General features: G+C 32.5%; 1 protein-coding gene across 5 annotated transcripts in view; it reads right to left on the minus strand.

Annotated features, from left to right (window-relative positions):
- Positions 1-14,170, minus strand: part of MINDY3 (MINDY lysine 48 deubiquitinase 3) — an 89,032-nt gene that overhangs the window by 5,342 nt on the left and 69,520 nt on the right. For all 5 annotated transcript variants that reach the window (XR_014022429.1, XM_081297419.1, XM_081297417.1 and 2 more), the window contains 3 exons: positions 8,737-8,809; positions 4,112-4,184; positions 1,509-1,596 (listed from right to left, as the gene is read on the minus strand). Coding sequence is in view for 4 of the 5 variants with exons in the window: in XM_081297419.1 (XP_081153545.1) it covers positions 1,509-1,596; positions 4,112-4,184; positions 8,737-8,809 (234 nt within the window). In the remaining variant the exon portion in view is untranslated. The remainder of the gene's footprint in view (positions 1-1,508; positions 1,597-4,111; positions 4,185-8,736; positions 8,810-14,170) is intronic.

Here is a 14,170-nt window from a genome sequence, read left to right on the forward strand (position 1 = left end):
CCCACAATATGTAGATCGTAGCCCGAATTTGCAGGGAAATGGATGGCATTAGAGCAGATTATGCTAAGCGAAGCTAGCCAAGCCCTAAAAAACAAATGCCAAATGTCTGCTTTGATATAAAGAGAACAACTAAGAACAGAACAGGAAGGAAGAGCATGAGGAAAAGACTACAGTAAACAAAGACGAATGGGGGGAGAGAAACGGAGAGAGAAGGGAAAGCACATGGAAATAGTAGGAGACCTTCAATGATACATAAAATTATAAGAGGTTAAGAGGGGCAAGGGGGAGGGGAAAAAAGGGAGAGAACTGAACAACAGCAGGGGAGGTAGAGAGGGAAGATGGGAGGGGAGGGGAGGGGAGGGGGGATAGTAGGGGATAGGAAAGGTAGCAGAATACAACAGTCACTAATATGGCATTATGTAAAAATGTGAATAGGTAACAGATGTGATTCTGCAATCTGTATTTGGGGTGAAAATGGGAGTTCAAAACACAATTTGAGTCAAATGTATGAAAGATGATATATCATGAGCTATGTAATGCTTTAAATAATCAATAAAAAAATTAAAAAAAAGAAGCCATTAATGAAGCATGTGCCATGAGTTTTGGAGATTAGAGATTGTCATAGTGTGTTATTAGTTTATTGTCAAAAACCTCCCCACAATGCTGCAGGCTCTGAAGATGGAGGGAGGGGTCCATGCGTCAAGAAGAGCAGGGAAATCTTGAGAAGCTATAAAAGGCAAATAAATTTCCAAAAAGGAAAAAAAAAAAAAAAAAAAAAGAAGACAACATAGGATATAGAATTAGCTTGCCAGTGACACAGACAAAACTCAAGGGTTTTGTGACAGGCTTATATTCTAAATAACTGAGCGACTATCAACATTCTACAGAAGACATGTGCCAGTATGAAAAAGCACAGCTCTACTGAAACAAAACACCACCTTTTCTTCAATTCAACTGAGATTCTCCTGGAATTTAGGTTAACTAGTAGTGGCTCCTACTAACTATAGGCACCTTTACCCTCATTTCTCCGTATTTACAAAATTCTTAGAAGATAAATACTAATCTAGTAACAACAGTTACACATAACAATAGTTACACATGAGAATGAACATGGGGATGAGAGGGAATGGAGGATTTTTTTTATTCCATATACTTTTGAATTTTATCCTTGTAGAAAAAACAGTATGGTTATGTATAAATATCGGTGACTGCAGTATCCTTTGTCACCTTCCCTGCTCCAAGCAGCCATCACTACTGGCACATGTGTATACCCCGGGCAATGCGGCACTGCACCAGCATACACGGACCCGCCAAGCTCTGCATTAATGTATTGGTACACAGGGCTCTGACCTCTCTGCATGGGGAAGTTCTTTACATAACAGAGCATTCTCAGTCTCTTATATACACCTTAGGACATTTTAAAGAAGTAGGAAAAAATACCCAAACCATGACAGATGATGCCCCTCCAACAGAACAAAAAAATAAATGTATTTCTTCAACTATGTTACCTGATCAGGAAAAAATTCTTGAAGAAATGGACCCAACAATATGATTCCTAATCCTTCTGGATCTAATTTATTCTTCATGAGATTTATACTATAGGAGAAAAAAGGAAAACAATGAATACCAAAGGAGGAAGGTCTTATTTTTTTTCTTTTATGATTAAATTACTGGTACTATAACACATTTGACTGCCAAAGATTCTAAAAGTTGTTCTTTTTAGAATCTTAATGACAAATACACAGGAATGACATTTAATTTGCCAAAACTTTGTTATTTTTAAACCAGAGTAATCTGTTACTATTTAAAATTTAAATTATGATGATGACTTTGGAATATTTTTGTTCCTTATTAGGTAATTTAAAAACTAAGGCTTAAAAACTCAGTCTTGTTAACTCCCAAAGGCAAATTTTCTTTGCTTCACAGGTAAGCCTGAATTTAACAACGAAATGAAGCATCTAACTTTAAAAAAAAAAAAAAGTTCACGTACAGCCTAAGAAGAAAAACATGTCAAAAGGCAGTAGTACATCAGATAATCAAAAATGTTTTGTAAAAAAGGTTATTTTCGGGATCTAACTGAGATAGTCTTAAAATGCTTACTTGAAGGTTGAAGAGGAAAGATAACCACCAAAGAGCTGAAGTATAGTGAATTAGAGTAAGTGGCAAGTACTTTATTGGCCCAGCAGTAGTCTAAAGAAAATAGAACTCTATATAATGTTTGCCATTTAGGTGAAGTCAAAGTTATTAAAAAGTGTTATGTATGACTAGAAAGACGATATGTTAAAATGGACTGAAATCTGGAAGGTTTTAAGAAACAAAAATGGTCTTTTCAGAAAAGTTTTATTGTCTCAGCTATCTCAAACTATAATTCCAAGTTAAATTTAGCTCGTTATATAACAAGTAAAACACTGTGTTTGGGGTTTCACTGGGCACTTCTCCTCTTAGGTTCAATTCAAGTCAAAATGAATCTGGACATCTTCTGTGGCTCAAGCTCTTAAGAGATGGGCAGCAGATGCAGCCCATGACATAGGCCAGATACAGTCAGGGGGTTTGACTTTCTGACTGGGAATGTGGGTATTTTGTCTGGGTCAATGACAAAGAGTTTCTTTCTTAAAGGGAGTTTAAGCTATCCCTGTAAGGGTAAGCTTTGCTTTAAGGTTTAAGAAATCCATATGTGCACTGCAGTAGCCATGTCTCCTGTAAACTTCAGGTCAGGCTGTATCTTATGTGTGGTATGGTGAGTAGGCTATTTGCATCCTACAGCCATGTATCTCTTCTAGGACACTACAAAAAGGACATGATATTTTAGCAGGACTGAGCAAGGCCAGGTTATGGCATGAAATAAATGGGCACATTTTATATTTACAATATTTAACTTTTTAATATATTCTAGATTATGGGCTATCACATTTTATGTGAATAGGTCAAACTACAGAAAGAACTTAGTCCAGTCTTACAGCTACTTCTAAGAAAACAATCTTATTGAATCATCTATACTGACTATAATTCAAGGCATACTATGTATTCTGATGAAAAAGGGCAATTACATATATGCATGTATCCATACAAGAATTTGAAAATAACACAAAAGACCCTTTCTCCTTCATCATCTCATCTTAAGAACTATCAGTAACCAAGATTGAGTTCAGTTCTCTTTTGTAAATTAGAGCAGGGCAAACAAGATGGTCTCTATGTGGAAATCAGTCTGGAAGAAAAACAGTTACTTACTATTTTATCATTTATCAGACCAGTTCAACTCTGAATTTCTTCTAAGCTAAAATAATTTTGTCTAATTATTGAGAATGGGTAAAATAAAGCTTTAAGATGACTGAAACATTAATTCAGATGTGATTAGTTTATAAGTATTCCACATTTCCAAAAAAGCAGACCTGAACTTATTTAAAAATAGGGCCAAATTCTAAAAACTATGTATACTAATGTTTCATGTTGCTTTTGCTTTTACTGTTCTGTAAGCTAAAGTTTGTTCACTGTCAGAAAAACCTTGAAGAAAAAATTGTGCAGAAAAAAGGGAAAAATTAGGAGAGATCTAATACACATACCTACTTTATTATCAACAAGAAAATATTTCTTGTTAAAGATCCTACATCTATGAAGAAAGTTATGTTTTATACATTGTTAAATTTAGAGGAATAATAAGATAAGACATAAAAGTAATACTAAAATTCTGTACCCTAAAATATACTGAAGTCACTCACAAAGGGTTAAGATCAGTTAATCATTTAGAAAAGTCAACGTATTTAGTCATCTTTATTTAAGATTGAAAATTAGAGGCCTGCTGGTTCTTTTATTATTTCACAGAAACCATAAAAGAAATAAAATCTTTAAATGGAATACCTGTACTTAAAACTTAAAGACATTTTCAGCACTTCAGAAAAAGCAGCAGTACGAGGTGGGAAAGGAAGCTCATTTTAAATATGTTAAGTCTCTACTATCATAATAGATTAGTTTGATTTCTTTCTAAATCTTTATTTTATATAAACTGCTAGTTTTTATAATGTAGGCTTAACTTTTTTAAAAAAGATAAATATAATGTTTAAAATATAATGGAATCTTTTTGACTTTACAAAATGACACTCCCTATTTAGCTTACTATTCAGGATCTGAAACAAGGTCCAATGCTTTCATTACGTCTTCTAGAAGTGAATCAGCTATGAATCCATTATCTGGAAAAAACAAATATCAGAAAAAACTTCAAATAAGAGTTTACCTCAAGAAATACTAGTACTGTTAATCAGATTCCAGGGGGGAAAATCACATAAAAGGAATACAAAAAATTAAGGAATAGCATATTAAGTTTACTTTTTTTTATAATAATGTCTATTATTTCCAGATTCTTTTATTTTAGACTTATAAGGCACACGGACAAAAGACTTTTTGGGGGGAGATTTCAAATAAAAAAGTTAACCACATAATTTCTACCTGAAAACTCCAATGAATCCTTAAAGTCAAATTACTTTTTCTTTAAACAGTCTTACTAATCTGTAAAATGGGTAAAAGTTTTTTTTCTACTTAAAATTATAACTTATTAGGTGTATCTTTCAATAAACAAAGTATTTCCCATTAAGAAAATAATTTCTTTTCTCACAATGTTATAGAACATCTTGAAAGAATGTAGTGACTATTAGGTAATAGACATCTTAGGAAGAGATATCCTATAAGAGGCTTGATGACTGAAATAAGAGCTATAGATTTAATGGAAAAAAATTGAAGTTGAAATGTAGAGTAGAATCAAATGTTGATGATGGCTATTCAATGGAAAAAAATTTTTTTGGCTTGATGAGGAAATAGCATTGCCAAATGGCTCAAACTCTGATGATGTAATAGTACATGACACAGAAAAAACCTTGTAGGGTAGTTAGAAATGATGGTAGTTTTAAACAAGCAAACTGTTTCTTGCCTTAAATGTACACTGCTCAAGTTCTCTTAATCATCTAATCATTCCAGGACTGTCTCAGCTTTAAATAAGCATCCCACACAATGTCTTTTTTCAGGCTTTAGTTGATTTTTAAAAAATCTTGCCAAGGAGAACAAGATGTCCAAAAGCCTTGCCTCCTATAATCAAACTACAGAATGAAGTGTATGGTTGCCCATTCAGACAGTGTGCACTGTCTATCAAAAAGGAAATGAAGTTATAACAGCACAAAGGTCTTTTTCTGTTCTTAAACATCATTAAGCACTTGTTTCCCCATCTGAAGACAGATTAGTCTCAACTTGAAGGCTACAAATCATATAGGAAAAAAAGTACAATTTTTAAGGCAAGAGTTTAGAATAATTCTAATTTGTCAAGTTACTGATAATTTGAAGCAGAGAGAATAAATTATCTGTTTGAGGGCACATTTGAAAACTTTCAAGTTTTGTGGGCATAGTTTTGATGAATTTGAAAAGTAGAGAAAAATTATGTTGCTTAGTTAAGCCATAGTTAAAATCTACAATCTCCAAATGCAAAATTATTTTTTTTCAGGAGACAGGAAAAATTATTTGGATAAGTTTCTGTGTTTATAAGCTATCATGTAGATCTACTTGCTATTACAAGGTTCTTTAGGAGGCACTACAAAGTTCCTCTGTCCAATATCTGATCACATTGATCAATCTACCTCCATCACTATTTTTTTATTTTATAAAACTCCTATAAAACAGACATTTGAGTACAAAACCACATAAAACCTCCACCCCCCAAAAGGTGCAATAAATAAATGCAATGTGAACTTCCTTAAAAATGCATGCATGATGCTTTGCATTGGCCTGATGCCGATTCACTTTACCTTTGAGACCCTGAGCCACATATACTAGTGTTTATTTTCGTTTCTTGACTTGGGATTGCTCAATAAACTGAGCCAAGTAATTAGATGTGAGATATCAAGGTCCTGCTAAAATAAAAATTTCTCATTTGGAATGCTACCAAAATTAACAGTACAAACATATGATTTTGATCTTCTAAGTTAGCTTCTAAGAAATGGAAGTTACTCTAATTGTTCAAGTAGAATGAAAGTCAATATCAAATCCTTATTCCACTAAATTAATAACAACAGTTCAAAGAAAACTTGAGTTAAAAAGTACTACTTGAAGATTTTAGCCTTTAAAAAAAAGACATTGGGAATAGTGAGGGGAAGAAAGTATTTGATCTTGTAGCATACTTAGACAATCTTGGTTCTTACTACTTGGTATGTAGTTCTGGAGAAGTGTCACAAAGTTGTTTATTTTTGAAGAACAATGATGATGATAGAATCCCTGCCTATCTCCTGGATTTATGGCAAAGTTTAATGGGATCATGGATGCAAAAATGTAATATGAACTGTAATGCTCCATGCAAATGCCAGTCACTGTTATTTTTAGGCAGGTCTCACTTATAAGCCAGATTTATGTCCTAGAATCACTTGCTTAAAATATGCAAGATGCCTGCACTAGTCCATTAATTTAATTCCCAATATGCCTACGGCACAGTGTGTGAACAGTGTTCTTACAGGTTAACGCAACTGTCAGATACCTGAGTAGCAGCCAACAGTGGGAGATAAAGTGGTATGGTGAGTGAGATAAAGATACAAAAATACTCATGGGTACCAGAACTCCAGTTCCCTTTTCATTAGCTCCTCTCTAGATCAATTATTCTTCAAGTATCTAAGGAGATTGACAAAGGACAATTGTCCCCAAACCAGTCTCTGCCAAATGGAAATTGAAAACTACTTAGAAGCTTGTAAGACAGTATACTTAGTGTTCTGAGCAGGCTTGATTTGCTTATATTGTGAAAGCAAGGTATACTATGTTTAGGAGGAAAAAAAAATCAAAATTAGTAGAAGAGCAGATTAGTTTGTAAATGACTGTAAAGACTGAAAGTGAAAATTTTCAGTTTTTAAGAAAAGTTTATCTTTCTAAACATGATTTATCATAAAGATGATCTCTGAGGTACCTGATTTTCCTTGCTTTTTAATCATTGTTTATAGTCCTGTTAAGCTGACACAAAGGAAACTTTATAGATGAAAGTAATTTTATTTAATCAACAATTGTCTTTAGTAGGAAGAGCAACTTTATTTTCATATTGCATCTCTCATGATTAAATTTGAAAAAATTGCCACTGATTATAAATTGTGATTATTCGCAATAAAAGACATTCTGATTTTGTTTGGTAAATGTGCAAAAGAAAATGAATAGTTCAAGTATCTCATCAATGATTTAAAAAATTGCAAAAAGTAAACACGCAAATCTATTGCTTATGACAAGGTCTCCTAAGGTTTTTAAAACCTTAGTATTAGTGTATGCATTGTTGAGTTTTTTTCACTCAGCTTTCTAATTTTTTTGAATGTTCAGTCTCCTCTGTTTGTGAAATACCGTGAAGGTATTTCTTGTTCCCTTTTTCATTAATGGTTCTTATCTTCAAGATCCTCTAATTTTCTCACTGCATGATCATTTTCTTAAGAAACTCATTCACCCACAGTTTCAATTCTGATTCAAAAATTTTCACTAGTGAAACAAACATAGCAGTATCCAACACAACAGACTACAAAATAATATGTTTTGGTTTTAGAATGTGCTGGATAGTTACTTGTGTAAGAATACGATTCATATTTTGTAAAATCACTTAAAAAATCTGTACCATAAAGACCTGTCATGACATCCTGCATACCTCAGGCTATAATGTATTCCATGCTATAAGGAATTCTCTTATACAGTAATCATGGATAGAAACATGCCCCCACAGAAGTCCTGAAACAAAGCAGGCATATGTATGTATGTGCATGACTGTGAAGTGACACATTCCATTGAGATGTCAGGTATCTTAAAGGAGGTTAGAGATGATAGGAAACAAAGTATTTAAATCTTCAAGAGGGTATACTCCAGGAAAATGCTCAACTCCTCTGACATATATTTCTTCTTCTTTTTTTTTTTTTATGATGCTGGGAATTGAACCCAGGGCCTTATGCATGCAAGGCAAGCACTTTACCAAATGAGCTATATATCCCCAGTCCTGAAATATATTTCTTTAAAATATAAATTCAACAATTAATATAATTAATTTTCTCAGTTATTCCACTAACCTTGGACCTCTAGGAACACTTCGCAATAGTAAACTCTACCTAATTATTTTCCTTATAGCTTTTCTTTCTACTCAGGCCAGACAATAGTTACTATCTCAGACCCATCACTTTCTTTTCTGTTAGCCTCCATTTGCCAAAAGTGCTCTTTCCCTCCAAAGTCTTCATGACAGCTCTCTAATTTCAGTTCAATTAATCACAACATTTCTTTGAATCTTGTACTATACTTTTTATGTCAATTTTATTTTCATAAGAAATTGTTACTATTTTTCAAACCATCTTAAGTTTGATGATTAGCTCATATATTTTAAAACTTTATTAGTAGAATTTATTTATTCTTTAACATGATTCAGTGGTAGGAAAAATTTTAGGATATAAATTCCTTTCACTTCCTTATCTAAAGAAGTAGAATGAAACATTACCAAAAGATTAAAAGATTATGAATTCTAAGAGGAAACTTAGATTTTTCTTAAGTTAGAGAAAAGTTATAATGAAAGAAAGAAAGAAAAGTTAACATTAAAAGTTAACATATTGGTAATATATGTTATTTTTTTGGTTCTCTTTTCATCATTTTCCTTTAAAACTTTTTATAAATTCAATCTATATTTCTTTTCAATAAAACTCAGGTAAATATCAATATGCTTTGAATATATAAAGACATAAAACAGTTCATAATTGGATCTTTTACCTTCTGGATCATAGGTTTGAAAAACTCTCCTGGCTTGTTCTGAAGGAGCTTCAGGAGCAACTAAAGCCATATCCTGAAAAGATAAAACCATGCTATCAACCTGCTGTATCATCATCACAATAAAAATTAAACACTAGGTCAGGGAGAAGAAATGATAAAAAGTCAGGAGATTTTGATCTACTTATGTATCATAGGTGTGTGACTAGATAAGTTACAAACTCCCTAGGCCTTCATTGTGTATGTGAAAAATGGCAATAATACTTCAAACACAGAAAAGCATTGAGAAAATACATGTGAAGGTTTATATGAACATTTGAAGAGTAACATTATACAGGTAGTTACTATAAAAATGCAATCTAAAAAATCAACTCATGAATTTCTTTACATGATTAGATAGGTATTAAGAAGTATAACACCTGTAATCCCAGCTGCTTGGGAGGCTGAAGCAGGAGGATTCCAAGTTCAAAACCAGCCTCAGCAAAAGCAAGGTGCTAAGCAACTCTTTGAGACCCTGTCTCTAAATAAAATACAAAATAGGGCAGGGAATGTGACTCAGTGGTTGAATGCTCCTGAGTTCAATCCCTGGTAACCCCCTCCCTCCCAAAAAAGAATTATAACAAATACATTCTAGTTTTCAACACTCAAAACTAAGATTTTGCAGCAAAGATTTATATAATTACACATAGTAATGCATTTGAAATTTATTACTTTGGTAAAATCATGACTCAGCAATACCTAACCAAAGAATAATCAATGAAATTCTGCATAAACAAATTTTTAACTTTTCTAACTCATAGGGAACATCTTAAGGCAGAATTATTCCTTTTCCCCATAAAACAAATGATCTATCATAACTAATTTATCACAGTGAGCATTACTATTACAATTCTATAGCACAAAATTTCAGTGTTATCGTTGATTGATTCACAAAAGTTTTCTTCCAAATACCCAAGTCACTGTAAAATTTTACTACTTGGTTGGCATGAATGTAGAATCTAGGCTCCTATTGTCTTCTGGTCATAGCTTTTGGTTAAGCCTTCACCTATAAATGTGCTGAGATAAAACTCAAAGAACAAGTTTACCTTCCCACCATCTCAAATCCTTCCAAAGAAGTTGTGGAACATAAATGTTAAATAAAATTTAAAATGCTGTTCTCCTATGGAAACAATTTTTCTAAGAAATGTACTAATTTTTGTTGTAATTCTACATATGTTCGAGTATGAGCTTTAGCTTCCTTAACTTTTTGTACCCCTACTTCTTTTTTCAATTTCTCTTCTGGGATAACTTGGAATTTGTGGGTGAATAGTGCAACTGAACTCCTGATTGAGGAGAAGCTCAACAGCAGATCAAATTTTATTCTGTTCACAGACAAATGAACAAACTAAGAATTACAGTAATTCTTACCTGACCATGAGGACTACGTTCCTGAGAATCTTAGTAGCACATTTGGTTTTTATGAAAAATTAGAAATAGAAATCAAAACAAGACAAATTATGCAAGCTTTTGCATATTTTTATGTATTCCAGTAAAAGATTTTCTGGCATTTATAAAATTTGGTAATGTATATTGTTTCCCATTTACCAGCCCTTAATAGAAACTTGTTGTTATCTCCTTTCCTGCATTTTCAATGTTATTTTACTGATAATACACATGTTGAGGGACAAGTTTACTTTCGGTATAACTTTCAATGCCTTTCAGATTTCCTTTATTGCTGGATGCTTCAATTGTGTTTAATCTTTCAACTATTATAAAAAATGCACCAAATAAATAAGAACATGTAATTTCATACATTTGTAGTTGCACTAAAAGGTATCAACAAAATGAGATTGCTGGGTCAAAGGAAGAATGCTTTTATAATTCTGGTATATGTCACCATAGTCTTGACTTAATGTTTGATTATTAACCTATTTCCAAACAATATTTCTTAAAACCTTCTTTCTTTTTTCTAATGCATCACAAATATAGCCTTTGCTCAGTAACTTTGGGCCACAGCTAGTAGTGTCAACTCTCAGATTTAGGAAGCAATCAGCAACACTGGCTTATAATCCTATTTCAGTTCCCTTATTAATTTCAAACCTTAGTTGTAAAAATTTCTACATCTACTCTAGAATAATTTTTATATTACTTGTTATATCCCTATTACTTTCTTTTTCAATATTCCCTTTTGAGAAAACTGTTGAAATTTGAAGATGAACACCACAACTGAACTCTGGCTCAAAAGCAGACCAAATTTCATGCAAAGAAGAAATGTATACGGCAGGGGATAAAGATATAGTCATTCTTTCTATTCACAACTGTTCCACTTCAACCTTTTTTTTTTCAAATAAATGATGAAGAAAGATATCAAATGAATTTTAAAATATTATTTAGAATTTATAAGTATTACTTAAAACTACAATGTAAATAGAAGAAAAAAATTGTTTTTTCCCTTAGTTAAAAACAAGACAGTATTAATTCTTCCAATCCATGAATATAGGATATTTTTCCATTTATTTGAATCTTCAATTTCTTTTATCATGTTTTATAATTTCCAGTGTGCATGTCTTTTACCTCCTTAGTTATATTTCTAAATGGTTTTTAGAGGTAATTATTGTGAATGGAAGCACTCTTGATTTTTTTTTTTCAGTTTGTTGTTAGTGTATAGAAATACTTATTTTTGTGTATAGGTTTTTTGTATCCTGCAAATTAACTGTATGTGTTCACTAGTTTTAGCAGTTTTTAATAAAATCTGTAGGGTGTTATATATTTTTTAAATTTTTTATTTGTTCTACTTAGTTGTACATGACAGCAGAATGCATTTCCATCCATCATACACAAATGGAGTGCAATATTTCAATTTTCTGGTTGTACATGGGATAGAGACACAAAATTTGTGCAATCATATGTGTACCTAGGGTAATGATGTCCATCTCATTCCACCATCTTTCCTACTCTTATAATGCCTCCCTACCCTCCCCTTTGCCAATCCAAAGTTCCTCCATTCTTCCCATGCCCCCCCCGCCCATTGTAGATCAGCATCCACTAATCAGAGAAAACATTCAGACTTTAGTTTTATATATAAGATCACGCTATCAGCACACTGATAATTTCAATTTTTCCTTCAGCTGAATGCCTTTTAATTCTTTTCTAGCCAATCTGCTGTGGCAAGGACTCTCAATACCTTGTTGAATAGAACTGAGCATGGATGTCCTTGTCTTCTTCCAAACCTTACAGGAAAGACTTTTTAGTTTTCCCTGTTGGGAAGTAATGGGCTTCTTATATGCGACCTTTACTGTGCTGAGGTAAATTCCTTCTATGCCTAATTTGATGAGTTTTATCATGAATTGATGCTGAATAATGTAAAATGTTTTTTTTTCTGCATCTATTGAGATGATTATACAGCTTCTCTCCTTCATTCTGTTAATGTGACATATTTATTAATTTATATATGTTGAACCATCCTTTTGTCTCATGGATAAATCCTACTTAGTCTAGTGAATTATCATTCTCATGTGTTTGCTGAATTTTGCTGAGAATTTTCACATGTATATTTATCAAGAATAGTGGCCTATAATTTTCATTTCTTGTAATATCCTTGTTTGGTTTTGTATCAGGATAATGCTGTTCTCATAAAAGAGCTTGGAAGATTCTCTCCTTTTTGATTTTCTGGAAGAATATGAGAAGGAATGGTATTAGTTGTTTTCTTTAAATGCTTAGTAGAATTCAGCTGTGATGCCAACAGGTGTCAAGTTTTTATTTGATGGAAGATTTTTTTTTACTGATTAAATCTCATGTGTTATTGGTCTGATTTTCTATTTTTTAATGATTCAGTCTTGACAGTTGTATTTATCTAGGAAAACCATTTTTTTTTTCTAGGTTATTCAATTTGTTGGTATATAATTGTTCATAATAGTCTCTTATGACCATGAATTGGAAGAATTAGCACTGTTAAAATGTTCATATCACCCAAAGTGATATACAGATTCAGTGCAATCCTGAATAAAATTGTAACCTCATTTTCATAGAAACAGAAAAATCTTATTCCTAAAATTCATATAGAACATGAGATCCCACATAGCCAATACAACCATGAACAAAAAGAACAAAGCCAGACACTATTTTTAAAATGTATTACAAAGTTATTGCAATTAAAGCACCATCTTATTGGCAAAGAAACAAAACAACAAAAACAAAACACAATTACCAATGGAACAGAATGGAGAGCCCAGAAATTAACCCTCCGTGTCAAAAGGGAGGTCTTAATGAATGGTATTGAGAAAACTGGATTTCCTCATGTAGAAGGACAAAATTGAAACCTTACCTCATCCCATATAGAAAATGAAAGAAAACTTAAATATAAGACCAAAGACTGTAAAACTGCTAGAAGAAAACAGAGGAAAACTAGCAATGACATTGATCTGGGCAATGATTATTTTGGAGTTGATCCTAAAAGCACATGCAACAAAATTACATCAAATTAAAAATCTTCTAAACAGCAAAGGAAACTGTATAAAGACAACCTATAAATCAGGAGAAAATATTTATAAACGGTACATCTGCTAAAGGATTACTTTCCAAATATAAGTATATAAGGAGCTCAGAAAACTCAGAAGAAAATGAAAACCCAATTAAAAATGATCAAGATATCTGAATAAATATTTCTTAAAAGAAGTCAGACAAATGGAAGCATACATATGAAAAAAAATAATATCACTATTCATTAGGAGAATGTAAATTATAACCACATGAGATAATATTTCACATCTGCCACAATGGCTTTTGTTTAAAAATATTTATTTTTTAGTTGTAGTTGGATACAATACCTTTATTTACTTATTTTTGGGTGGTGTTGAGAATTGAGCCCAGGGCCTTGCACGTGCTAGGCGAGCGCTCTACCGCTGAGCCACAAATCTAGCCCCACAATGGCTTTTATAAAAAGATGAAAATAACAAGGGCTGATGAGTAAATAGAGAAAAGGAAACCCCTTTATATTACTGGGAATAAATGTAAATTAGCATAACCATTCTGGAAAACTACACGTAGATTCCTTGAAAAATTAAAATAGAATTAATGGGCTGGGGGGATATAGCTCAGGTTGGTAGAGTGCTTGCCTTGCATGCACAAGAAGGCCCTGGATTCGATCCACAGCACCAAAAAAAAAAAGAATTAACATAAGATCCAGCAATATCACTTCTGGGTACTTACCCAAAAGATCTGAAATCAAAGAGATGTGTGTATTCCAATGTTCTTTGATGCCCTACTCATAATAGCCAAGTGATAGAATTAAGTTAAATGTCCCTCAACAGATGAAAGAATAAATGTAGTATATAGAGACAATGGAATACTACTTAGTTTTAAAGAAAATTATTATTTACAACAACATGGAAAGAACTGGAGAACATATGCTAAGTGAAATAAGTCAGGCATAGAAAGAAATATTTTTTGTCCTCACATA

Source organism: Spermophilus citellus (genome assembly GCF_964194105.1).
Source record: "Spermophilus citellus genome assembly, chromosome: 6".
Lineage (NCBI taxonomy): Eukaryota > Metazoa > Chordata > Mammalia > Rodentia > Sciuridae > Spermophilus > Spermophilus citellus.